The following is a 27,296-nucleotide window of genomic DNA, read 5'->3' on the forward strand; positions in this document are numbered from 1 at the left end:
AAGGCATATCGCAATTAACTTGTACATTGTGTGGTTCAGTTTTTACCTTGAATATAAAAAATATAACAAAGTAAAGAAAAATTGTTTTCAACTGTCAAACCTTTATTTATTTTTTGACTGTTCTACCATTTTCAAATTCCTGTACATCAAGAAGTCTAGCTTCAAATTCATTAGTCAATGATTGTAAAAAAACAAAAACAAGTACCAAGCAAACAAGTAACTTAATGACATTTGACACTATTGCTAAATCTCAAAATAATTGTTAGCGTAAAAACTTACTTGGTACTGAGCAAAGGAGAGCTGTTGATGGTATAAGACATTGTGAGAAACGGCTCCCTCTGAAGTAACATAGTTTTTGAGAAAGAAGTAATTTCTCACTAAAATATTTGAATTGAATTCGAGACCTCAGCTGAGGTCTCGAATTCATGCATCTGAGGGTGTTTTTTCTTCCATTATTTTACTCGTAATTTTTTTATAGATTATGTTACCCCTCCCTCAATCAGTGACAGTCATGTTGCTCAAGTAAAACTGCTTAAACTAAAAAATGTACAGTTTTAAATATTATAGAAAACAGGCCAGTAAAAAGTCAGTAAAACTACTTTTACTAAAGCATTTACAGCGTAAAAATATATAAAGATAGAAAATAGGGCAGTATGGAATTTTAAATATAAATATATAAATATAGATTTTACAGAAGTTTGTGGTAAGAAATCTAAAAAATATCTATTCATTCCCAAAACAATGGTTTTCGTTGAAACCATTTTACTATGTATACCCTAAAAAGAATGACGGCACCAATTTAAGGAAGAAAATAGACTGGCTCTGTGGTTTAGAATACATGTATTGCCATGTTGTGTACATACCATAGGAAACCAGACAAAATGGTTCCCTGGCACAGTGAATTGCCAAGTTCAGTATTTATAGTTCTTGGAATACCGTTCGCAATTCTCAAAGAATTCTAGTATCCCACCCGAGTAATATGCCTGTGATTTTTTTCACAGAACTCAAGGAAAGTACTGAGTATACAGTGCCAACACACATCAGTGTATTTATAAGGGTAAAACAAAAATTATAATTCTGGAAGACTTTGTACTGTCATCAAAACTACATTCTCAGGCTGGAAGAAACACTTGCATTGCTGTTTTTTTTTTAACACCTGTCACAGAAACTACTTTCTCCTACTATCAGCATCCCTCAATTCTGTGGCAGTGTTTATTTGTAGGCACTTTATTTAATGGTGGTGATATGAATAGTGCTTGGCACTTTTGGAAGACCTTTTTGATTCATTGCGACTTCGTTCTCCATCTGAAACAGAAGCAAGATACATTTTACGATTATTAATTTATTTTGGTATATTTTGGGTTAAGAAACTAAGGAACCCTCAAGAGAAACCAAGGGTAAAATGTTAAGGTCGTTATGGCTAAAACAAAACTAATGTTGTCCGAGTGATAACGGATTAATCTCAGTGGGGCACTTGTCTTTGTCAACACACCATTCTTGTTTTGAAAAAAAGGGAGTAAAGGAGTCCTGACGAAATCTTTAACGCCGTTTAATACCGGCAAGGTTGTGGCTGTGTGATAAAGGACCGAGCTGACGGCAAGGTCATTTATCGCAACCATGACCCTTCATGGTCATGTGATCTCCTCTCGATCAATCAGACATGACCATGTGATCTCCTCTCGACCAATCAGAATGGATGAGCTCTGAACGAATGACACTTCCAAGTCCATTAATAAGTGGTATGTGGTTCACAGTCAACGACAATGATCATGGACTTGTTGAGCCATCGCTACTAACCTAATTGACTGGCGGGCCGAAGACTGGTAGGCGTTTTGGCTCGACGTACCACAGGTTGGTAGCTATCCATAGCAAAGTTGAAAGAGGAAGCTGTAACGATTTAAGGAAATGTCAACAGCTTAGCTTAATAGAGCAATGAAACATCAATCAAAAATCTGCTTAGTTCAGGATGCCTGTACAGATTCATATAAATTACTTGGAATGTTTTACACTCGGGGAAAAGAGTTCTTATTTGAATCAAAGGATGCTTCAAGACGCACACACAAAGTAGAGGTTTAAACAAAATTGTTCCCCTCAAATGTGATCCTGTATGCCTTACCTGCTGCCGATGGCACATACTGTTGATAATGAGGACGTGTTCTGCAGACTGACGATTGAGCATGCCATCCTCCACCAACACCCTGCCTCCCAGCTAAAGAAATAAATAAAATATGGCAAGAAGAAATTTAAAAACAAATGGAGGTCAAACCAAAACCGTGCATCTTTTAAAATGTTCCAAAACGGACGAGGATTTGTTTTGAGGATGAAAATGCCAGAACTGACCAGCTGGACGAAAGAAACTTAAAAGCCAACTAATACCTCCTAACCACATCCCTAAAACATCTATCCAGATTGAGAAACCTGAGACAAGCCCCCCCCCCTTTTGTTACCTTCGTCTTTTTTTCATCCCCTGCTTCCCCTGTGTGCTTTATATCATCTACCTCCACTTGACTGCTTCTGTTACACCAGTACACCTGTTAATGTTTCTCATTTAGCCTTCGAGAAATACTCTGAAAGTGAAAGACTCCAAACAGCAGGCGACTAAATATTTGTTTTGCAAAAACCAGCGAGATTGACAACATACCATAGATGTTCTGCAGAACTGCTGTCTGTCTCAGTGCATTAAGTTGTGGTTGCAGCTTCTGTATAAGTTTGGAGTGTCCGTTTTGCAAGGGAAAGGTTACTGTCTGTTGGTAGCGAGAACCCCCTGGGTCTGTCATGGATCTTGCTCTGGGTTGTGCTCTTGGATGTGCTCTGTGTTCTGTAGAATGTTTGGATGATCGCTGGAAGCTGGTAGGGCGTTGGTCAGTGGGATCGTTTGACTCATTTGTGTGTTTAAAGCTAAGAAAGCAAATATGAAAATAAATCAACAGAGACTCATGAATTCTCAAAAATCTAGTCATAATACTGTAGGTTCTTATATATAGCACTTTATCATACCCCTAATGACGTATCAAAGCACTCCTGTCAGATTTGGTGCAACATGCTGCCGATCATACCACCAGGCACACTGGGGCGAGCCCCTTCTGTTTTTGATAAGAGCTCTGAGTTCCTTTACGTGCATTACACAACACACAGGACCTACGGCATTACGTTCCATCCAAAGGATGCAGCAATAATGGTTAAGGGTTAGTTCACTTCATCAGATTGTAATTCTTTTCAAAAAGTATCATAATAAAAAAATTCTTCTTACTTTCTCCATGATTTTTGGATGACGGCTGCCGAATCGTTCTTCTTCCTCCAGAACGCAAGTCTGTTCCGTTCCTTCTCGACAATCTGCCGCCTCTCCTCTAGTGTCCATCGTTGTTGACCGGAAGAAGCTCCGTCAGTCTCACTGGATGACACAAACCCCTTATCAATTCCGTGTACGTCCAACTCATCAACCCTGTCAGCGATGGTTGCGACCAAATCAGTATTATTACTGTTGTTTGAGTTTTCGTTGACGTTTTTGATGTGTTTGTCCGTTTGTTCACTTAAATCATAAACCTCATTTGTTTTATGATCTTCTTCTAGAGATTTCACAAAATGGTTTGCGCCTGATGGGTTTTGACCTTCAAGTTTGTCTTCCTTCCATTGGGTGTGTACTCGGCTTTCAGATTCAACCTCTGTTATAACCAAATTATTTCCTTCATCCGTCGGATAATCTATGAAAGTTTTGTCATCAGCTCTCTGGGGTGAGTCAGTAGCCCAGCAACACTTTGCGGATTGTTTGGAGTCACTGTCATGGCCGCTATCGGTGTCTAGGTTTTTCTCTTTTTCATCAGCTTCGAGGAGGCCAGATTTAAGATCTGATTTGTTCTCGTCATCTCCGTTGATTTCATCAATTCTGAAAACTTCACCTGTCTCATTCTTCTTTGTCATCTCCTCCTTTTTCCTACGTGGACAAAAATATATATATATCAGGTTTGGATCAAAAGCTAAGGCCATCTACCCTTCTCATTTTATATATAGATCAAGAATGACGTTCAAACTTTGCATGATGGTGATACAATCTAGTAAAGGTATGTAGTAATAAAAAATTATCTAAGCAAAACATGAGTAGGATTTGAAACTGTGCTTTGCAAAAGTCAGCTAAGCACAAAACAATTTTGCTTACAAGAAAGATAATACCAGCCAAATCACTGCATCATTAGCAGTGTTTGTGTCTGGTCCCCGCCTTTTTTTTTCTGAGTAGAAATCTGATAAGCAATAATTTCCAGAATCTCTGGAAGTAAGTCCTTGCATCAAGATGAGAAAGCAAAACTTACTTAGCAGCATCCTTACGTAGTTGCTCGTGTTTCATCAGCAACTTCTTCCTCTCCACAAACGTCTTCCGGACTCGGTACCCCCGGAAGTAAGCCTGGACTCTGATGGCCGCTATGTCCCGTATCCCCGTGATGGACAACGCACCCTGCTCCAGCATGTACTGCGCAACGTGGTGATGCTCATTCTGCAGTGCATAATCCAGGGGGGTTAGGCGCTCCTCCGAATACTCCATGTGGTTTGGGAATGCTCCGTGCTCCAGGAGTAGCTTGGCTGCGTCGAGGTACCCTGAACTGCAACAATAGTGTAGCGCAGTCATGCCCTGTGAAGTTGAAAGTAAACGATATCTGCTTTTTAGGTCGCTGCATAGGAACAAATTTGACATCTATTAAATCGTTTGCAGTACCCGCTGCTAAAACATAGGATTCCAACTGCCTCTAGCTACCAGGCATCGGTGGTCTAGTTGGTAAGTCACTGCTCTAGAATTGCAAAGGTCGTGGGTTCGAATCACATCCGAGTAATATGCCTGTGATTTCTTTTACAGAACTTGGGTAAGTAATGAGTATATAGTGCTAACACACCTCGGTGTGTATGGGTAAAAACAAAATGAATAAATATAGTAAAGCTACATAACATTTATTTTGCACGAGTTCAAAGCTCAAAACTCACCTTTTCGAGATGTTCTTCAATTCCTAGTTCTGTTGCTTTCCAATCTAAATTAATGTATGTTTTCCCTCACTATTATTTTGCTTTCTTTTCACTGGATATGCTCATGTATTGTTTTGTGTACATTGTCTCTGCACCTTGAACATCTCAGTCTTAAAGCCGATTTTGTTTAAAGGACTAATGGCCTAGTGCTTCCACAAACTTGTCCACCACGCCCAAGCTTTATTTCACGAACAAAACATTTGTTAAATCCATTCAGGGTTGAGAATTGAGTTTGTAGATAAATCCAAAGCTTACCTCGCTGTCCTGTGAGTTAGGGTCGGCACCTTTCTCTAGAAGCAACAGAATGGAGTTTGTGAATCCGCCGTAGCTGGCGCACTGCAGAGGGGTCCGTCCGGTGAAGTCGTTGATGTTTGGGTTGATGCCCTCAAGAGTTAGGATAGCGCAGATGCAGGTATGACCACCCAACGCCGACCTGAAGGTCACAAAGTTCACAACGAGCCAATCAGTGTATGACCTAAGTAATTTCTTTATACAGTGTATAAGGCACTAAGCACTATTGGTAATTACTCAAAATATATATTAGCATAAAAGTTGAATTGGTAACCGATCAATGGGGAGCTGTTGATAGTATAAAACATTGTGAGAAACAAGTCCCTCTGAAGTAATGTAGTTTTTAGGAAGAGGTACTTTCTCACTTAAATTTTTGAACCTGAGATAAGACTTCAGGCCTGAAGCCTTTCTCAGCCATCTGATAGCACACAGATTTGTGCAACAAGTGTGTTTCTTTTATTACTTTTTTGCAACTTTGATGAACAATTGAGCCCAAACTTACCAATGAATAGGTGACCGGCCTTCTTGGTCCAATATATCCACCAGAGCGCCACCTGAAAACCAAGAAGAAAACTACAAGTTACACGCCACTAATTATGTGCTTTGGTGAACAAAATTTGACCAATACAGCTTAATGGAAGACCAAAAAGAAGGGGGAAAACAAATCAAAAACAAACAAACAAAACTATTTGTAAGTAACTGAGCTTGGTCACATTTCTGTCTTCCGGTGCATTTTTGTCTAGACAATAATTGAAATACTTTACCTTGTATGAGCGCTTTGACAACGTATGTATGTCCCATCTCTGCTGCCCTAAACAACGGCGTGTGCTTGGTCTGGTCCAAGATGTTGACATGAGCACCAAGCTAAGAGAGAAAGTGAGAAAATCAAAAAGTTTGTAAGAACAAACAAGATGCAGTATCCCCATATTCAAACTGGCCTTTAGTCAGCGGGCATGGTCAGTGGTCCAGTGGATATCTGCTCTTGAATGCAGGGGTCATAGGTTTAAATCCTGCTTGAAAAATATGCCTATGGTAATTATTCAGTATTTTCTTAACTTGCTCAATATTTCTAACCTCAGTGAAGCGCCTCTGGACCCTTTTGGGGTTAAGGGCGCTATATAAAAGCTGTTTAGTATTATTGATTTGTTCATCGATGTATGAAAAACCAAAATATAATTCTAGTGGGCCATGTCTGTCAAAAATGACACTCCTGGTGCAGAAATATCAAATCTTGTCACGAATGCTACACCCGGGTCATCCCGCTGATGAAAACCGTAATATCGGTCGAAAAATTACAGGTATGGAAATGTTTCCAGAGTGGTGATCAAAAGTTAATCTTTAATTGTAATTCTGAACCCTGTTCTTACCTCCAGTAATACATTAATAGTGCTTGGATGACCACACATGGCAGCGGCATGCAGAGCTGTAGAATCAACAACAAATTTATCAATGTTAGTCAATAAAATCTATGTTTCACTTTTTTATTTCATACAACATCCAAAAGCGCAAGACTGATTGAAGGATGGCTAAAAGATTTTATACAAATTTCAAAATTAAACACAAACAGATCAAAACAAACACAATTTATTTCAAATTGTTTTAATGCAAGTTGCCAGACACACCAGGTCTGAAGGCCACTTTAAGGTGTGGGCTACAATAAACTATTTTTTCCAGGGACCATTGCCACCTACTCCTGGGGATGAAACATGGTTACCCCCTTTACAGTCCATACGGATGTAGGCTTGGGTATCATCAATTAAAAGTCAGGCTAGTAGAGCAGCCGTCGATTTCACCAAACTCTTCCTAACTTAGGATTAATCGTAGGACTTAGGACGAGTTGAGTCTCGTATCCAAATACGTAGGAAGCATTGAACCCATCCTAAGTTAGGACGGGTTACTCGTCCTAACTCGAGTTATAATTAATCCTAGAGTTTCGTGAAATCAGCTGCAGGAGGCACTACCTCCCCAAGGCAAAAAGACAAATAAAATAGAACAACCAAATTAGAACACCGAACCACACTAGACCAGACGTTTAGATAGATTGGGGGGGGGGGGGGGGGGGCGGAAATACTTCATTAATTTGGTAACTGTTTGATCGGAACTTCTAAACCATCATAGCACAACCTAACTTGTTGGGGGGGGGTCACCAGAATGCTCCCCAGGGGCACACTTTACCCACCTGTTGCCCCAGTCTTGTCCGTTGCGTTGATATCTGGTTGGCTAATTTCAACCATGCTGCTGATGACATCATCAGCCCCTTTGCCCGCTGCCCACATCAGGGCTGTCCGACCCTCCAGGTCGGGCTCGTCCGTTATGCTCTCACGACTCAAGAAAGCAACAACGGTATCCTGTGGTACAAAAATATTACTATTTGTCAAACTATACTTTAGAGCTAAGAAATTTGTTTGGAGTGACACCATGTTGATAAAACTTATACATTTTACTAAAAGGGGTCTGCGCCCGATTTCATGGAGCTGCTTACGCAAGAAATACCGCTGTAAAATCTTCTGCTAAGCAAAAAAAAAAGCAGGGTTTCAGTGACAAATGATACATGTGACATGGTATTTGGGATGGTAACCTTATTCTGGAAAGCATGATTGTTGTGTGTTTAGCTACTCTTTCTGCTTGGGACAGCTCTATACAGTTGGGATATGGGCTTAGTTCCATAGAGCTGCTAAAGGGGATATTTTTGCTTAATAATTTTGTGCTTAGCAGGATACAAATCAAAGATGGTGCATGTGACTTGGTACTTTGGCTAGTAACCTTTTTCTGTTAACTTTAATTTTATTGTGCTTAGCTACTTTTTCTGCCTGAGACAGCTCAATGAAACTGGTCCCGATCATTAAGTAGACAAAATGAGAAATAAACTTACGGCGTGATTGTTCTGTGCAGCATAGTGTAGAGGAGTAGCGCCGTTGGCGTCTGAACTGCTGACGTTAGCGCCTGCATCCAGGAGCAGGTTCACAATATGGGTGTGGCCCAACACTGCCGCCCAATGAAGAGGGGTACGGAACATGTTATCAAGAACCGATACGTTGCACTTGATTAATGTTGTCTGTGGTCAAGAGAGATAAAGATCCTTCAAAGTTAAGATGACCGTTCAAAGTTGACGACAACATTAGTGGCGTGGCATGGCCAAGCGGTCTACATGTAGTTCACCGGACCCAAGCTCTGGTGTTGTCAGCAGCAGAGTGTGTTTGATTTTTTCGAAGGGAGGAAAACCGAATGGTCTGGAAAACCCTTGTGGCACAGCAAAGAACCAACGCACAACTCAACTCACATATGGCCCTGGTCGGGAATTGAACCAGGGTCACCTTGTTGAGAGGCGAGCGCTTTATGCACAAGCCAACCATGCCACTTGCCCATGGCTCAATAACCCAAAGCAGATGAGTGTAGCCCTCTTTGAAGTGGCTGTCCGGCCTTGTGATATTAGGAGCTCTCTCATATAGTTCTTTTTACAAAATATAAAAAGTTAGTCTGAAGTTTTTACACATCTTAATGTCTAAGTGATTGTGCTAATTTAACTCAGAAAACTTTTTTTACCAAACAAACGTTTTAAAGTTTTCAGACGGCAACAAGTATTACCTGGAAGTTGATGAGTTGCTGGGTGATGGTCTCGTTGCCCTGGGCGACAGCAAGATGTAGAGCTGTCCGTCCTTCATAATCCTGCCAGGTGATGACACTTGGCTCTGTATCCTGCATAGAGACATGAGACAAACCCAGCAGATATGAACTCAAATCGTTATCGATTCAAAAGGATTCTCTGCCCAACTTGGAGAATCATGATTGCAGATCAATAAGCCATTTGCGAGTTAGATTTGAATAAAGTATTATACTACAGTGACTTGCATAGTCACAAGTTACAACTTACTTTGGGTGTGTTCGTTTAGCTTCCCTGGGTCGACCCCGGTCTGCCCCGGTACGTTCGAATAGCTTTGACGGTGCTCACCTGGGTCAGCCCCCAGTGCCCCGCTTGTGGAGTGGGTCACTTGGGGTGACCTGAGGTGCATGCCGTCACCACGAGAGGGTGTGTGATCGTTCGATTAGCTCTTGTCAGGGGCTCACCCGAGTGAGCACCGCCGGTCGACCCAGGGAAGCTAAACGAACGCACCCTTTGAGGAAACTTTGCAAGGCATCTTGGGGGCAAAAAGCTGCAGTGCATGCTACAGGACCACTTTGGTAGCACATGAGTCTGTCACTTTTCAAACATGTCCCCAAGATCCCCAAGAAAAGTATGTGAACACTTAAATGTCGATGCCTCTTCAAATGCCTCTTTTTCTTAGAGATTGCATGGAACTGGTTGCCTGTAACTTGCCTCAAATGACTACACCCACTTTGGGAACTGCTTCTACATTTATCAACAAAATCCACACCGTTAAATATGAAAAGAGAATACTGACCAGTATGAGTTGCAAGGTGTTGACGGCCGCTGGGGAGTTACCGGCACTGGCAGCCCAGTGGAGTGGTGTCTTCCCATCTGTGTCTGGTATGCCGATGTTAGAATTCTGTTAAAAAAACAAAATCAAGTAATAAACCAAAAGGGAAACTTATTTGGGGTTGAACAAAGAAAAAACATATCTGGGAAAAAAAAAATTGGTCATGAAACCAATTCAATTATTTTTTTAAGCAGAAAATAGTTAATGGCCTGACGTTTTCAACCCTTTCTCAAAGGCTTTCTTAGTCATCTGCTAGGGTGCAAATGTCAGACCATTAACTTTTTTTTGCATTTCTACCATCCATCCTTTGGTTGAATTTGTTTGCAGCAGTTAATTTTGTTTCATCAATGATTGGTTTACTTACATGCTTAATGAGCAGTTTAACTGCTTCCTCATTCCCATATGAAGAACTCCAATGTAGAGCAGTTCTCTACAAAATAAAAATAAAAATAAAAAAATTGTTAAAAATGCTAGAACTTAATTGGTTATGCAAAGACCAGGGGCAAGGAGGTAATGGTCTCTGTTGCCTCAATGAAGTGATGGGCATGCAAGGGGCACCAAGGCATTGACCAGGGGCATGGAGGGGATTGCCTGCAATGCCTCCATGACAAAACTATCTTTCTAACTCATATTAGATGCATATTTTCTTTGTGTCTCTAACATACAAAGATTACAGTACAATAAATTTTTAAACTAATTTATCCAAAAGAAAACAACCGTCTTACTTTTGCATTATCTTGTTCATCCTGCTCTCCAGGCTCCAACTGCTTAATAAGGAGCATCAGACATTTTGTGTTGTCATGGCGGGTTGCTAGGTGCAAAGCTGTTTGGCCTTCTTTGTCCTTGATCTTCCAGTCAGCTCCTTTGGAAAGGAGTACCTTACACAGCCTTGTGTTACCCTACGAACAAAAAACACAAGATGTTTAAAAAGAAACGTTTATTCACACTGTTCTACTTTCGAGTAGCATTACTTATTTCTTCAAACCAAACTGTGACGATTTTGATGGAGCAGAAAATTCAATGTTTTCAAGAGAAATGCATTAAATCATCATTACTTTGTGTTGTTGAAATATGTTTCTTGCCTCATAACAATTTCCAGAACAAAGTTTGACCAAAAAAGGGAGACCGCCAGCACTAGATAGCTCAGTAATGGTAGAGCGACGGCATGTTAATCTGAAGGTCGCAGCTTCAGTTTTATCCAGTCAGTTTTCCCTTGTGGTTTATTAAGGCCGAGTCACACTGCAGCGATAATGAAAACGATAACGATAACGGTTGAATGGGCGTGTGCGTATGCTACGTGGAGCAATTCAACCAATAGAATGCAATCTCTTTGCGTCGTGATCGTTATCGTTTTCGTTATCGCTGCAGTGTGACTCAGCCTTTACTTGGTTGCATTTCTTATTAAACGATATTTAATAGATGTTAAATTTGCATCGATGAAGAATATTATTTGGTTTTACCCTCACCACAACGTGTGTAAGCAATATATACACTCAGTACTATCACAGAACTCAAGAAAGTACTAAGTATACAGTGCTTACACAAACATCCATGCAAGGGCAAAACCAAGTAAATGATATTTGTAAATCAACTGACTTATAAACATCTAAACGCTTTGTGCTTGATCTTGGGCATTGCGTAATCTTCCCCATATTTTATATATCGGCTGCCATGAGATGTACCTTGTAAGCGGCCCAGTGGAGTGCCGTCCTTCCAGCATTGTCGAAGCTATTGACCTTAGAGCCATGCTTGATAAGAAGCTCAGCACACTCTAGCCGGTCAGCGAGTACGGCCAACGTCAGCGGACTCCGTCCAAACGAATCCTTGGTGTTGATTTCATTACAATGAGCTGAAAGATTCGGAATCAAGAGGGAAAAGTCGTCACAAGAAAGGAAAAGTTATCACCTGTTTCAAGAAAAAAAACAGTTGTCTGCTTCCCTCACAAAACAAAAGTACACTGAAGAAGGTGATAAGAATTTGATAAGAAGTTGTCGTAAAAGTTTGTTTCCCTTGCGTCAGACAGCACTGAGTTTAACCCGATACAGATTTAAGAGGTCAAAGCAGACACGACCTCATTACTCTAAGACCCGGTTTGTTCACAGATGCTTGTCATTGGTCACTGTGTCTTAAAATGACTGGGTCATCTGTTGTGAGTTAAACCGGATTTGAACAGCGTTGAGCTCGATCAGGTTGAACCATGAGTCAAACTTTCTGGGTGACCTCAAAGATAAATGACAGGCAGAAGCTTCGACCCAAATGTACTTCAAACAGTACTCCATGTTCCCTGTACTTACTATTTATGAGTTTTGACAGAGCGCTTTTATCGCCGTTGACTGCAGCAGCATGTGTGAGTGTGCTCTGTGATACTTCCCTCTGCAGTGATGTATTAGATGCAGCAACGACAACCTGCTGCAGCCGCTGCTGCTGCTGTGCTAGGCTGATGCCATTGGCTGGCATGTCAGAATCTTGTTCGGCATGCACACGGCTCTGTCTCATCTAATGGTAAAACAACACCACATCATAATCAGCTTTTCTTTTTTGTTTGTCATGTGAACATAGGCCCTATATGAAAGTTTGTGAAGCTGTCAATTGTTTCCGAAATGTTGGTCATCATAATGGTTAGACTGCAGGACTTACAATCACAGGGTTGTGGGTTTGAATCCTAACCACTCTAGTTTCAAATTGACTATAAATATATTGTCGTCTGGTTACTGAATCACATTTGTTACCGGTGTAACTCCTAAACATAGCGTTAAACCAATGTTTGTATTTAATGGAGATTGGCTGTTGCCATCTTGGTGTTTATATCCCCTTGTGGAAGTTTGCCGAGTTACCTTAATGGGAAGATCATCTAAAAAAAAAAACTTTAAAAAAAATATTAAAAAAATACTTTTCTACCACTTCCACAAACCTTACTTGATTGTATTATTTCACATCCTACACATGTACATGATGTTATGGCAAAACTTACTTGATTGTATCTCCACCAAACATAAATTGTAAAATCCTATACACATAATGCTAACTGCAAACCTTACTAGGTTGTATCTCCGCCATGCAAAGTTTCAAAACTTTAACATAGTGTTACCACAAACCTTACAAAAGTATATCTCCAGTAAGTAATTCTACTTACTCGTAGGCATTTGAAGAAACGCGAACACATTTTCTTTGAAGCGATTTACAACATCGCCTTGTAACATTGTAACTCACAATGCAAGTACGGCTGCAACACACAGCCAGCAACAAATACCACAGAAAAACCTGCCTTAATAAATATGTGGTTCTTTCATTTATGAGTCACAAATGATAAAGGAACACATTTCGGCATAACAGAGATTGCATACTTTGAAAGGGGTTTGCAGTTTTATTGTTCCGTTCACCACAGTTGTTCAGTGGAGAGTTTTGTTGTTGTTAAAGTAGGCTTCATGCTTGACTGAACTCAGAGCTCAAATATAAACAGCTTACTGACACTGGATGAAAGCTGAATGGAAGGCTCTTTGCTGGGTAGACTCTAGTCGGATTTGAAATGTGTTCCGACACAGTCCGATCATAGAGTAAGCTAGGTCTGTCAGAGCATACCGACTTGAACTGTAATTAAATTTCTTGTACTTTATTTTCTGATAAAAATTTTAAAAAGAACAAGTTTTGATACAAAAACAGGAAAAAGAAGTGACATTTAGAAAAAGACTTGTTGATGGTTTAATCATGGAGGACAGTTTTCGTTTGAATAACCTTTTAAAGTGACTTTTTAGGTACTTTTTGAATAACTTTTGTTGCTAAATTAAACGATAGTTATTTTAAAACCAAATAACCGAGGTTCAAGTAGAGAAAGAGGTAGGCCTAGTGAAGTTTAAGGAATGTGACCACTAAGCTAATTGCTCCACTAAAATAACAATAATTTTTATTTTGCAAATTAAATTTTGTATCAATACTAAACTGCAGAAAGATTTAAATGACTGTTTCACCACAAAATTTGCAAAAATATCAGACGAATCATCTTTATGAATTAAGAATGAGAGTTGTGGGTTCCGTACCTGCAATAGTCTTCTACACGTTTGTCCCATCCAGCACACATGTTTTATACTCTCTGAAAAAGGGGAAAATTTAACTGAATCAACTTGACTGCTCTTATATCATGAACATTGACCAACAATTTAGAACGTATGAATGGTGTAGACCCATCAGTTACTAGGGCGCTGTTATCCTTTTCTTCTTTGAAATTTGTCTATAGATAGTATGACCGATAATGACAAATTTATCGGTCATACTAGTAGTAGTACTTATGGTACGACCGATAATGACAACTACTTATTTCCCGCAAAAAGGAATACAGCGCCCCAGTAACTGGGTAAATGAATAACAGGTAATTTTTATTTAATTAAAATTTGGTTTCTTCGGATTGTTTTTTTATTCAGCACCATCCATCATGGGCATGTTACATAAGGTGGAAATAGCAAAATATCAAGCGAGGGCGCTGTTGAACCCACACAAAGATATAGGCGATGCGTGCTGAGTCGTGCATGACAACACACACCGCATAGCAAACTGCCCCATCTGCCTACCCATAACGCATTGCGGTTCTGAATCGCAATAAACCTTATTGTTTACACAAGTTTCAATAAAACTTCTGAAAGTGGAAGGGATTCCAGCAAAGAACGGGGAGCCAGGAAAAGTTCAGAATTTAATTTAAGAATATTAACATCATTTGTAAATTGTATGTGCCTTTTTGTCATCACTAAAATAAAATAAAAATCTCGAAAATCGATCACTCGAAACCGAATCATCTGAAACCGTGAAACATGTGAAAGTCATCATTGCTTTTTAAGTTTTGGTCATGCTGGTTTTAATATTCATCAAAAATTAAACTGAATAAAGACCGTGAGTCACTTGAATAAGAATTAAGAGTGGCAGAATTACATACTAAACAACTTACATGTCATTCCTTTTCTTTTCGTGCTCGTTTCGTCACTTTTGGTCACACTTTTTGGAGCATGTTGTTGTCATAGTGCTGTACACAGAATTCTTTCAATCAAAATGAGGTTTCAGTGAAACTGTATAGCGCCCTCTGTCGGTAAGGCATAACACACAACTACAACATCAGCATTTTGGGTGTTGAATGAAAAGACGATGAACGAAGTAAACCTACAAAATATCACTCAAGAAGTCACCAAAATACATCTTTGTGATTACTCCATAAAATACAGATGGCCGAAGACAGCAAGGTAAAATAAAGATGTTAAGGCGTACCCAATACCGATTTAGTATTGGTGTAATTTGTAAGATAAATCTTGTACTTTTTAGACACTACATTTTTTTGCACTTCAGTTGCACTTGTTTTTAGAGTTAGTTAACTTATTTTACACAGTCTTCTTATTAGCTAGACGTTTTATAAAATCACATCAAAGAAAATGGTTACTTGGGGATTTGACGAAATTAACTAATACTAGCATAAGGTTTATCACAAATACGGCCTGGTTGGTTATGAAAAATGGTAGAAAGCAGTCTTGTATGTAATGACGTTTATATGGAAGGCCACTTTCTCTTTAGGAAAAAGAAAGATATGTTTCCATTTCCTTTTCACACAGTGCCTTGAGTGATGCATAGTTGCCCAACTACTGTTCAGCCAAGCCCAACTATAGTTATGCCATTCCTAACTGTAGTTGGGAAATCTTAACTGTAGTTGGGCCGAGCCTATAGTTGGTGCAGAACAGAGGCGGAGACCTGGTCTGGCTGTATAAAAGTTAACATTGAGTTTAATTTCATATTTGTTTCCAGGAAGTTCAGCAGCAAGAAATCATCCGCAGAATGGAGGATGAGTTGGAAGAGCCAAGTCTAGAAACCGAAGCTGTACCTGAATCAGAATCCGATCCGCCGATTTCACCAATCCTACAAACAGCGCCCTCAACGTCTCCACCATCGGAACTACCGCCATCGCAACAACTAGCGCCAACTCAAATTCTGACACAACAATCAGCTGAGGTTTCAGTGCCCTTCCCGGCTACATGTGACACCACTGCATCATTCTCAACTTCTTTTATCAATCAAGGTGTTGATTTAACGGCATTCTCTGGCGGTGAAGTAGTTCCGAATATTTACGACAACCAACAAGCTGTTCATACATGCAATAAGTGCAACAGCTGCTTCGCCAGTGCCTACGAGCTCACCGTACACTGGCAAGAAGAGCATCGAGACAATTTCAAATGCAAACGGTGCGAACGCACTTTTGCTAAGAAACACAATTTACTGCGGCACAATTGCGTGAATGCCTGTAACATATGCGGTCAGCAGTTCACCCGACGCTACAACCTGAAGCTTCATATGCAGATCCACGGCGACGGCTCGAAGCTCCACAAGTGTGAATACTGTGGAAAGAGCTTCACTCGCAGGTACACCCTGCTGACTCACACACGCTCGCACAGCGGTATCAAACTGTTCAAATGCAGCATCTGCGGGAAGGCCTTCACGAGACAGCACACTTTGAACTTACACATGAAGCGCCATGTCACTAAGTCAAGCTTTTACTGCAGGAGGTGCTATGCCGTGTTCACCGATGCCGTCAGCTTGCAGTTACATCGTGAAACTGAACACGCTAAAACCCCAAAGCAACCAGAATCACTTATTACCACAGCAACATCCCAATCCATCCAGCCAACCTCAAATGTTGTGTTTCCGAATTCAAATCCAGGTTACTTGTACGGACCAGCGAACGTCGGATCCAGTTCGTATCACAATCACATGGATTCGTTTTATCAACCGACCCATCAGGATATGCATAACCCTTTCCAAAATACATACCATGGTAACAGAGGGTCCGCAAACAATCCCACCCAAAAAGACGGAGACTTCGGAGAAAAGAATTTGTTACATCAAGAATCGGGGCATGCGGCATCATTAGAAAAGCGTAAATGGTTCGAGGATGAAAGAGTTGGTGCATCTGCCAGGGGCACCTCTAGCAGACAAGAAACCATGTTCATGACTCAACCTGAGAATGAGGTAGTGACTGTGATCGACAGTGGGGATGAGGTGATGAATGAAAACTCACTGTACCCTGACAAGTCCAACAAAGAGAGGGAACAAGTTGATCAGGAGCCATCAGAGCGTGACCTCTTCATAGCGGGGGACAAAGAATCAGATGATGTGGATACGATAGAGACACAGGAACTCGAGGCAGAGTCTCGTAGATCATTATTCCCAATCAATACCAGCAAACATCACAGACGAACAGCACGCCCTGTCAACCGACCAATGCGTAGGTCCTGGCAACACGGTGACAAACTCGTTAAAGAAACATCAGAAATAAGAATCAATGTATTAGACCCGAGTGCAATGGAGGAGATGAACCCTCTCCTTACACCGCCGAGAAGTAGTGACACATCAACATCGAGACCCACCCATAATTCTTCCGAGTCCGGCAGTCCAAGCGCGGCATCGTTATTAGAGAGTCCCTCTTACTTAACCCGGCCCTTTCCCGCCATTTTGAAAATTGCACCCAGTAGTCCGCCGTCTGCGGAGAAAACGTGCCTACCAACGCAAATCGCTCCTCAAGTTTCATGCAACGATGTGGATCAAGAGATATCTGTCCATGTGCCTCCGCCCAACAGCCGCGTCGACAGCTATTCCTCGCATCGCGCTGGCAATAACGCTAACTCGGACAGCAGTACATCGTCATCACTCCTGGCTACTCAAAGGAAGGTCAAACACGAAGACGGGTCACAAAGCGATAGCGCAAAGTGGCGCTGCACTCACTGTGGAATAACTTTCGAGGAGAGTTTGATGTACGTCGTGCACATGGGCTGTCATGGGCAGTTAGACCCGTATCAGTGCAGCATGTGTGGCATGCTGTGCCAAGACCGAATGGCGTTCACATTGCATATAATCGGTGGAAAACATATCAAAACACAAACCTAGCATACAAAGTGATTAACTTCTGAAACAGCCTTTGGTGCTACTTCCTTTTAAAACGTTTCATTTTTGTTCATTTTGGCTAGCACACCAAATCCACAAATACATGATAGTAAAGTCAATCTGTGCATTGCACAATCTGGAATAATTAGCACTGTTTTTGTTGTTGATAATAATGGTACAGAAGTGTCTCAGGCGTCAGCCAGTTCTGATTCTTTAAACAGCCATTTTTATGATTCATTACGTTACTTAACTGTGGCTGTACTTTATTTTACATGTGTGTGTTTTATATAATGCCTCTGCCAGTATACAGTATACATTTTACAGTGCTCAGACACACATCACTCTATTGGTTCAACCAAAATAATGTTCTTTATTATGTATAACTCACACATAGATCCTTGCCATTTGATTGGTGGAATACATGCCATGACTGGCCTTATTGGCTAGTTAAGTGTTCTTTTTAATATGAAATAGGAACTAGTGAAATGCTTGCCTTAATGCCAATTCCATTGAGCCCACTGGCTAGTCGATGAAAAAGTTCAGTGAAAATGCTGGTGGACTAGTAAAATGCCAATCCTATAGGCCAAAAGGCTAATATTACTGAAAAACTTAAGGGCAAATCCTGAATTTACCGTTACTTTGACCTTTTTAGTTGTGAAGAAGTAGGTCATATCTCAAAGCCATTTGTGGCTGCTTTTGGGCATTTTGGAACAAGCCATTTCCGGCTGCTTTGTTCTCTAAAGGTTTTAGAATTCCATACTTCTGAAATTAAACCTAGCGAAAGGATCAGGCATTTTATCAATTAATAGCTTCAATGTAGTGTAAATAATAATTAATGCAAGCAGTTGTCTATTTTGAACTATTTATAAATATATTAAACAGAAGAGCATGTTGCATGAAAGTGAACCTTAGAGGATGGGGTAAAAGGGAAATTTTGTGCACTTAATAATGATTGGCCAAATTATTAAGAAATATACAATATAGTCACCTGTTTTTAAGTTTCAGCTGTAAGCAGTGTCTATTAATTGTTAAAACAAAACAGCAAAACAAAATGTCAAAATATTTTGGTAAAGAATGTCAAATTCATCAATGTTTAGCGAGGTGACAGTGGGTACCGACTGCACAACTGGCTGCAGCATTTACAATCATGAATATTCAAATTTATTTACATAATTTAATTGATTTCTAATCAACTGGGGCCCTTCAGATGAAATCATTTTGCTGGATACTTACCATAACCATCTTTAAAACAATGAGGTTTTGGGATAGAAATTTAATTGGTTTTAGTTTTTATTTTACTTTCTTTTCTTTTTATTTTATTCATTTGGAAAACAAATATTTTCCTAAATTTTATTTAATTGTTATTATAATAACTGTATTATAATATTTGTGGGTATTTTTTATTTAATTTTTCTGGTGGGGGGGGGGGGGTTATCAAAAACCCTACCTTTAAAATCATGTCTTATTCATTCAATGTTTGTGTGGGTCAAACTCTCTTTCCCTTTCCCAATAACATTATTTATTGTTAAATAAACACAAAGTTGTAATATTATTATTGTCTTATTATTATTATTGAGATGGGTTATGGTACACTAAACAAAATAAACAAACATACCCAAACTTGATAAGTGGCTCTGTCTCTAACTATGTTATGTTTAGAATGATTGTTTTCATTTCCCCAAAGAGAAGCATTACATGCTCCTGAACAAGTTATTTTTATTTTGCTAAATTAAATCATTTCATTTAATGTGATTTATTATTTCTGGTTGGAAAGCAAAGCTGGTCGTAAAGCCAAGTCTCTAAAAAGCTAACTTAATCACTGTTCTAGCCAAGAACCCAATGGAGAGAAGACAAGGAATGAAGATTCAGTTTTAAATATGGGAGGAAAACCCTTGAGAGTTTTTCCAGGGAAACCCATGCAATCAGGGACTAATAACCCAAACCACATAGTGCCTTGGCATTTTGGGGCAGGGTCCCAGAGATGGGTCCCAGTGTTCCATTCAAAGGGAACCTTGCCTAAAACAAGGGGGGAGGGGGCTTGATAAGGGTCCCCTAGCAAAGTCCGAAGTGTTTGCTGGTAGCACAGTAATATTTCAACAGTCATTGGCCTTTGCGGCATTTTGTGAAATGCAAGGGGTGTGTCAAAGTTTCGCTTCATATCTGTGAAACATTTATAGACAAGCTACTAAATGAAATTATTTACAATCCTCATAAAATGTGTTGTTTTATCAAGGGTTGTCCTCTCACAATCATTATACACTCTTAAAAGTACATTCAAGGAAGTTTAAACATAAACATTTATACTTTTCTTTGCAGACCCCCCCCCCTCCCGACCCCACCCCCGTGTCAGGAATGTTTGTTTTGGTTTTGTGTTGGACAAATTTTGGACGCGTGGTGGCGTTTTTTAAAAATCTGGTTCCCAGACTCATTGGACCAAAAAGCGACTAGTATTTATATTAGGAAGCAGACGAATTCGCACATGCATCAAATCCACTCATTCGTGCGTGTTGTTTGTCATTTACGAACGTAATTCTTTACTTTTTCGACCACCGACTAAAAGATATTGCGATGGCCCGTCTGTTGTGGAGTTCCGAAAATGCAGTTTGTATAAGTGACTCATCTTTTGTGGTTGTCTGCAATGGGTAAGTAGGATTCCCATTGTCATTGATCATTGAACTTTGAAGTCTTTAAACCAAGTTAGTTTCGATACGATGGGTTGGGGTTGGGGTGGGGGGGGGGGGGGCACATGCATAATGGCAGGGGAAGTTTTATTTTGTCATTCTTTATTGTCTTGCCTGGTAATGTTTTCACACTTCTGCTGCTGTTTGCTCATTTCCAGGGTAAGATTCAATAGGTTTAGAAAAGTTTCCGCATGGTGCCACCAGTTTTTTATTCGATATGAAATAAAATAGTATCTCATTTACCTCAATAATGAGATATTCCTTTTTGTAAAAATTAGTGAAAAAGTGGTGGCGCCATACGGAAAGTTATCTGTTACTTAATTTATTATTTTTGTAACATATATTTTATTTTGTTATTTTTATGTTGAATGTTTGGGGGGGGGGGGGGAATCAAGAGGAACTGTGTACTTTCTCCATGGTGTATCCTTCTGCTAATGCCCAAACTATGCTATACATGTTTTTCTGTCAATCTTCGGCTCAGGAGTAAAAACATGAAGTTCATATTCAGAACCTTTCTCCATTATAGACCTTATATGCACATGACGTCATTTTAGTACGGCACCCTTGCCTTGAGGTCAAAAGGAGGTTGTTCATTAATCATTGGCCAATCTATGTGCGTTTCGATTGTTTCGTCACCGTTTGACCTCAAAGATGGCGGCTGGATGACGTCAATGCGTAAGGTCGATTGTCATATTTTGATTCCATACTTTGAATATCTGATTGATGGCATTCTTTAATTTATCTGATGTAGATCATCTTCCAACCCTGTATATAAGGAGACACGCAGGAAACCAGAGGCAGTCCAGCAAACGGACAAAAACAAAGCACCATCAATGGAAGAACATAAACCTCCAAAAGTACCCAGGGGTGACCAAGGCCAAACTGACAGGTAAATTTACGACCATCCTCTACGACCGTCGGGAGGATGGAGGGTTAAGATCATCACAACTAGCTATCTTTATAACATGTAGCACTAGTAAGAACAAGATACGACTTTTAAATAATTAATTGAGTTTGTTATAATACTAAGTTTTGAAAATTGTATGATTGTATGGTTTGTTGTAACACTCAAGTATACAAATGTTGGGAGGGTGGAGGGGGTAAGATTATTGTTCTAGCAAAAGAAAGGTCTTGGGTTCGAATCCCACCCGAGTGATTTTCCTTCCAGTTTTTGTTCACAGAAATCAGGAATTACAGTGCTCAATACACATCTGTGTAAGGATAAAAACCATGTAATGTTCTTTTTCCCCATTGCAAAAAATTTCACATCTATAATATCAAAATATCAAAACTATTCCCATTGCAGCGACCCAAGCCACTTTCCGACAGGCAGGATTCTAGCAAGTCGTTTTTCACCCAGCGGCAAATATTTTGCTCTGTGTGATGACTTCAAGACATTGTCTCTCTACTCCGTAGACGGATGGAATCTACTCAGCACTAGGTTTGTACACAAAAATATACTCAATAGTGTAAACTGTTTCACAAAAAACATTGCCTTTAAAGTAAGTCTGTGGTATTTTCCTGTAGAGAGCAGGGCCAAATTTCATAGAGTTGCCTAAGCACAAAAAGGAGCTAAGCACATTAAAACTATGCTTACTGGAATAAGGTTACCAGCCAAGCTAGCATGTCACATGAACAATTTGTAACTGGTATCCTGCTCATTTCTGCTTCTAAAGCAGACAGTTGTTAAGCAATACTTTCTTCTTTACTGGACTGTTTGAAATAGTATGATGGTGTACGCATGTGCCTAGATTTGAAAGGTGGCGCAAAAGGTTTTAAGCAATTGGTCGTTAAGCCATTTCTTTTGAAGATAAAATGCAAAAAAAAAGTCGTAATTTTTCTATTGTTATTACAGGATGACACCGAAGCGCTGCATGTCCCTTGCGTTCAGTAACTCGGAGAATGAGTTGTATGTGGCAGACAAATTTGGTGATGTCTACTACTTCTCGGTATTGGAACCCGAACAAGAAGGATGTTTAAAACTGGGTCATCTCTCAATGCTTCTAGATATGGTAAGTTACTTCAGTTTTTTTGTTTGTAGTTTCACAATTTTAACACAATTTTTAGGAGAATTAGAAGAAAAGTACATGTTCCTATCTGCCTTTGTCGTGTCAAACCTCAACTCTGCACACTATGATCAAAACACTAAAAGCAGTTTTAGAATTTCAACTTTGAGAGGGCAAGGACACTTTCATTTTGCATTAGGAACTTTTTGAAGGGACACCAAGGCCAACACATGGGCAACAGGGGCCAGTGACTCTGTGGCCTCCAAGTAATTACAGGCCTGCTTAAGTAATTTCTAAACGACAAAGATTTGACTTCCAAGTGAGTTGTTCGTAAATAGCATTTGCATAAAACCTCTTTGGAGCAATGGTGGCTCTGAGATGAACCCGTGGCTTATGTAAACGGTGTCTCTGCAAAACTTGTTTGTAGTCCTAGCATGCAATGTTTTAAATCCTACTTAAAGATTTTGACTTATTCCTGACCTTTGATCTACAGGAAGTGTCTAAAGACAATAAGTTTATCTTGACGTCAGATCGAGATGAGAAGATCAGAGTTAGTTGTCTCCCTAATGCCTACAACATCCACGCATTCTGTCTCGGCCATACAGAGTAAGAATCCCGCAATTATTTACCAAGATCAAGCCAAAGTTTCTGAAATTCAATAACCACTCACAGCATAGATTCTTCCAGGCCTTGAAAAGGGGAAAGCCAATGTCATTTTTGCAAAAGGGTCCTTCCATCAGAAAATCTTACAGTCCATGGAAACTGAAGGGGCGCCATGGCCAAGACTTGGGCAACAGAGACCAGGGCCCCTGGGCCTGTTCTATGCTGATTGGTTTATTGAATAAATATCACAAAATGCCCTTATCTTATTACACCACAGACCAGGGCAACATACACAAAGTATATCATTTTACAGCTGACTAAGTATTGAAAGCATAAAGTGCACTTAGCTCTAGTAAGAAACATAATAACAAAATTGTCATCAAAATGGTCTTTCTTTTCTTGGTTTAGATTTGTTAGTAGAATCGCCATCATGCCTGGCTTTGACAATGTTTTGGTTTCGGGTGGTGGGGTAAGTACATTTGATTTTTGAAAACTTCCTTTTTTTGGAGGATACTTTGTGTTATTGTAGTTATTTATTAATTTTTTCAAGTACCTGTGTAGGCAAATGATGCACAAAAAAACTACAGTAGTCTGAAATGTGGCAAGACTATTTTAGTGGCACATTTCTGTATGCCATCAACATCCACCCAGTTTCAAATTTCTTTATTAGCCAGAGGTTTATGACCAAACTCAACTGGGCCAATTTAAGCCGTTAAGGTTTAGCACAGTAAAGTCTAGCTTAGCAGACACAGTTTACCAGCCAAAATACCATGTGATGTGTACTGTTTGTGACTGGTTCCCCACTAACTTTTGCTCAGCTGAACAAAATTGCTAATCACAGTTTCATAAAACTGCCTTGGTTTGTCTGCTCTCTCAACGATATTCAGGATTCCACACTCAGGTTTTGGGATTATGTTCAAGGAAGACAGCTCCATTGTGAGCCTCTTCAGTCACCTGATGTGTCACATGATGACGAGAGTCAGCCCACGATCATCACTGGTATTGCTTGCTGCGAGAAACATGGACTGGTTGCAGTAACGTTGCTAGGGTAGGTGTAGACTTTAGTACTCGTCAGAAATGCAGTATCCAGTTACAGTACTTAAGAGATATAGAAACAAATGGATAGGTCAACCAGTACAGGGGACTAGTCATCATTGGTTTATACCAATTCTGTTTTAATTCAACTTCCCTTCCTTGCCAAGAAGAGGAAAAACAATGGAGCAAGTGGTGGTCATGGCAGAACGGTCTAGTTCACCGGACCCAAGCTCTGGTATTTTAAGCAGCAGAGTGTGAGTTTGAATCCTGGTCATGACACTTGTGCCCTTGAACAAGGCGCTTAACAATAATTGCTTTGTAAAAAGATGGGACGATGGTGCATTCTGCTCTACAAGCCTGACTCCTAGTTGATGGTACCAATGCCTACATCATTACGGACTGTGAAGGGGTAACCCTGTTTCATTCCCCAGGAGTAGGTGGTGATGTGACGTACCCCTGGTGGCAGTTGATTTGGTTGATGGCCCAAATCAATTAAGTGTAGGCCTCACCTTGGTGTGGGCATTCGTAGCCTTGTGATGTTAGATGATCTTTCACGTATAACATTAATATTCTAAAAGGTTTTTTAAAAATGTACATTTCTTCCTCTCTCTCTGAACAGCTCCCCTGTTATTTTAGTGTTTCATATCGAACGGAGCGGAGGAAGCATCAGTGTCAAACCACTCTCCACCATAAACGTAGAGGCTGTTTGTTGGACGGTTTGTTTTGATGTCTTGGATAGACTATGGGTTATCAGACAGCTCGAGACAGAGCCAGTCATTGCTTACGCCGTTCAGGAATCTTCAGAAGGAGCTACGGTAAGTTCAAGACTTATAATTTCTCTGCCCTTATTAGCTTTTCAAGTTGTGTGAACCAAATTGTCTTGGTGTGCCCTGCATGCTGGAATGTGCATTTTTATATCACCCTTGCGAAAAAGAAAATGCTGTAATTTTTGGTAGGTCGCTTAAAATTTGATTAAAAAGTTGAAGGGAAAACCCTGATTTGTCTACTCATTTTTTATTGACTTTAGTTACAACGGTTGGCTACTTCAGAGAAGGTCTCATCGTATCTGAATAGTGACTGGAGCTTCTTTAAAAGTAAGTTGTTCTTATATTTACAAGACCAATTATTAAAGCCAAGACATTTCTCAAACAAATGTCAACTCTGATAAATGATAACTTCAAAACTTGTTTCAACATTTTGCAAGCGGTGATTTGGGTGGTGGCAATTCAGGTATTGTGTTGAGTATTTGAAATTCGTACCAAAAGTTTTGCCTTTCTATTTTCTAATTGATTGTTTCTCTGTGAAGGTGCTCTTGACACGCCAAGTCCGTACGCAAACCTCTACAAGAGAAGTTTTGACAACACCAAGGCGTATATGGAACGGAAACAACAAAGAATTCAAGAACAACAGGAGAAGAAGAGCTCAAAGAGTAAGACTCTGAGATCACCACTGGAGAAAAGAGCGAAATTAGACATGGACACTAAAACAGCAGAAAGTGGAAGTTGATGATATGATTGAACAACAAAATAGACATTTTTATCTGCTACTTTATAAAAAAACACCTTGCACTGACTCCAACTGCGGCTACTATCGGCAAATGATCTGCCATTTGAGGAGTCTTGGCTTAAGATCTTCCTGTTATTAATATCTTCGCCGCAACAGACTGCTATCATGGGAGTCCTCATCTTCCGCCACAAGAGGGCGCACTCTCACCAGAGTCTGCTTTCATTGGGGAGTCCGCTTCTGTACCAGGTCGCTCGAGATGATAGCAGTTTTAGGTTGATAGCGCCCTCTATTGGCGACTCTATCGGCAAGGGAAATTAACAGCAAGAATATAGCTTTCAAGAAAGTAAACAGCAGAAGCATTTTGAAGCGAGACTACCATTAATTGAGGAGTTGAGCTTCAAATAGAGAAACAATGACATCCGGATTAAAGTTTTGGTGCTCTATATCAACTGAGCTAACTAGCTCTATATTGGAGGGCCCCCTATTTTGTCAATATCTTTGTTTGGATGGCCTTAACTAATAAAAAAGGAACTAAGCAATTAATTAATCCTTGATTAAATTCCTCCAAGTTGATCAATGATTAACCTTTTTCTCCAAAAAATTGTGATTATATCTCTTCTGCGCTTCCAATCTAAATCCTAACAATGGACTATTATTGTTTTGAGGTTGAATCAATAAAGATATAATGTAAACTTATGTATTTGTGTAGTGCCAGCTTATTATCTTTATGTAATTTTTAAAATGGTAAATTTCCTAACAGATTTTTAAAGTGATTTAACACCACTGGTTTAAAGGGGGGGGGCGGGGGCCTTACCCCCACATGAGACTGATGGAGAAAAAACCCTCTGCATAAACGGATGGTTCTAAATATTTAATAGGGGGTTTGTGTTATTCCCTGGTTTCCCCCGCCCCCCCACCCTCCCCACACTTCAAAATGGAAATGTGCGATATAAATTATAACCACGGTGAGCAACAAGTATTTTGTGGTTGATAGACAAGATAAAGTCAGGGTAAAGTTCATTTCCTTTTTATCTGCTTGATTATCTTTGGTTCAAGCGCGGTTTATTTTTAGAAATCGTGTCATGCACTACCTCTGCACGTCAGCCATAAAAAACTATGAAGTGATTTGTTCACCCCTACTATTATAATTGATCATCCCAAAACCGCTGTATGCAAATTATGCGGTTATTATGTAGTTAATCGATAGAAATCCTTGTTTATTGTCTGGATTTAGACCATCCCTTCTCAAACTTATCTGTATGTTTGTAAAGAAACGAAAAGTGAGCAAATCTCCTTATAATTTAATCAAATCTTCATGTAATTGAGAGAGTTCCCCCCTGATTGATGACATCATCAGCAAAGGAGGTCCCCGCCGGCCGGCACGCTCTGACCAGCCGGCCGATAGACATCACCTGATTTAAGTGTGTATGGAGCGCAGAGTGGGAAGAAAATAAACTACAAAAATAAATTGACTGTATTCTTGTTCAATGTCAATCATATCGGCTGAAGTTATTTTGTGTTCCTTCGTGGAACTATTTCTTAACTTTGATCCAAAGGTTCAAACGTGGAGGAAGTTCAACTTTTTTTAATCAAAGAGAAGATGGAACTGACACTAGTGGTAACTCAAAACAATTAGCATTTACTTGGTATGAGCAATATAGAGCTGTTGATAGTATAATACATGGTGAGAAAGGGCTCCCTCTCTGAAGTAACATAGTTTTAGAGAAAGAAGTATTTTTTAATTAAAATAATTGAATGGAGTTTGAGGCATCTGAAAGCACACAACTTTAGCGACAAGTGTGTTTTTTCTTCCATTATTCGCTCAC

General features: G+C 39.9%; 3 protein-coding genes across 6 annotated transcripts; 2 read left to right on the forward strand and 1 right to left on the reverse strand.

Annotated features, from left to right (window-relative positions):
• Positions 1-81: 81 nt before the first annotated feature.
• LOC139939482 (inversin-like) lies at positions 82-14,771 on the reverse strand. 3 transcript variants are annotated; one of them, XM_071935435.1, is made up of 20 exons: positions 14,668-14,771; positions 13,769-13,821; positions 12,029-12,230; positions 11,417-11,583; positions 10,460-10,633; positions 10,099-10,164; positions 9,699-9,803; positions 8,884-8,994; positions 8,171-8,353; positions 7,478-7,646; positions 6,666-6,721; positions 6,063-6,162; positions 5,801-5,852; positions 5,263-5,440; positions 4,305-4,621; positions 3,251-3,931; positions 2,642-2,898; positions 2,117-2,209; positions 1,798-1,887; positions 82-1,305 (listed from the first exon to the last, which is right to left on the reverse strand). In XM_071935435.1, exons 2-20 carry the CDS (start codon positions 13,796-13,798, stop codon positions 1,232-1,234), a joined length of 3,105 nt encoding a protein of 1,034 aa, XP_071791536.1. In that variant the 5' UTR covers positions 13,799-13,821; positions 14,668-14,771; the 3' UTR covers positions 82-1,231. The 3 variants fall into 3 exon arrangements, with proteins under 3 accessions (XP_071791536.1, XP_071791539.1, XP_071791538.1); XM_071935438.1 differs by lacking the exons at positions 13,769-13,821; positions 14,668-14,771 and adding an exon at positions 13,079-13,101; XM_071935437.1 differs by lacking the exons at positions 13,769-13,821; positions 14,668-14,771 and adding an exon at positions 12,868-12,985.
• Positions 14,772-14,815: 44 nt separating this feature from the next.
• LOC139939483 (uncharacterized) lies at positions 14,816-19,224 on the forward strand. The gene is made up of 2 exons (XM_071935439.1): positions 14,816-14,956; positions 15,510-19,224. Exons 1-2 carry the CDS (start codon positions 14,939-14,941, stop codon positions 17,640-17,642), a joined length of 2,151 nt encoding a protein of 716 aa, XP_071791540.1. The 5' UTR covers positions 14,816-14,938; the 3' UTR covers positions 17,643-19,224.
• Positions 19,225-20,114: 890 nt separating this feature from the next.
• LOC139939695 (tRNA (guanine-N(7)-)-methyltransferase non-catalytic subunit wdr4-like) lies at positions 20,115-26,166 on the forward strand. Of its 2 annotated transcripts, none has more exons than XM_071935769.1 (10): positions 20,115-20,281; positions 21,072-21,209; positions 21,627-21,761; positions 22,176-22,332; positions 22,820-22,932; positions 23,338-23,398; positions 23,817-23,977; positions 24,584-24,779; positions 24,992-25,058; positions 25,271-26,166. In XM_071935769.1, the coding sequence occupies exons 1-10, from the start codon at positions 20,208-20,210 to the stop codon at positions 25,468-25,470; spliced, it is 1,302 nt and encodes a 433-aa protein (XP_071791870.1). In that variant the 5' UTR covers positions 20,115-20,207; the 3' UTR covers positions 25,471-26,166. The 2 variants fall into 2 exon arrangements, with proteins under 2 accessions (XP_071791870.1, XP_071791871.1); XM_071935770.1 differs by lacking the exon at positions 20,115-20,281 and adding an exon at positions 20,397-20,479.
• Positions 26,167-27,296: the final 1,130 nt, after the last annotated feature.

Source organism: Asterias amurensis, chromosome 7, assembly GCF_032118995.1.
Source record: "Asterias amurensis chromosome 7, ASM3211899v1".
NCBI lineage: Eukaryota > Metazoa > Echinodermata > Asteroidea > Forcipulatida > Asteriidae > Asterias > Asterias amurensis.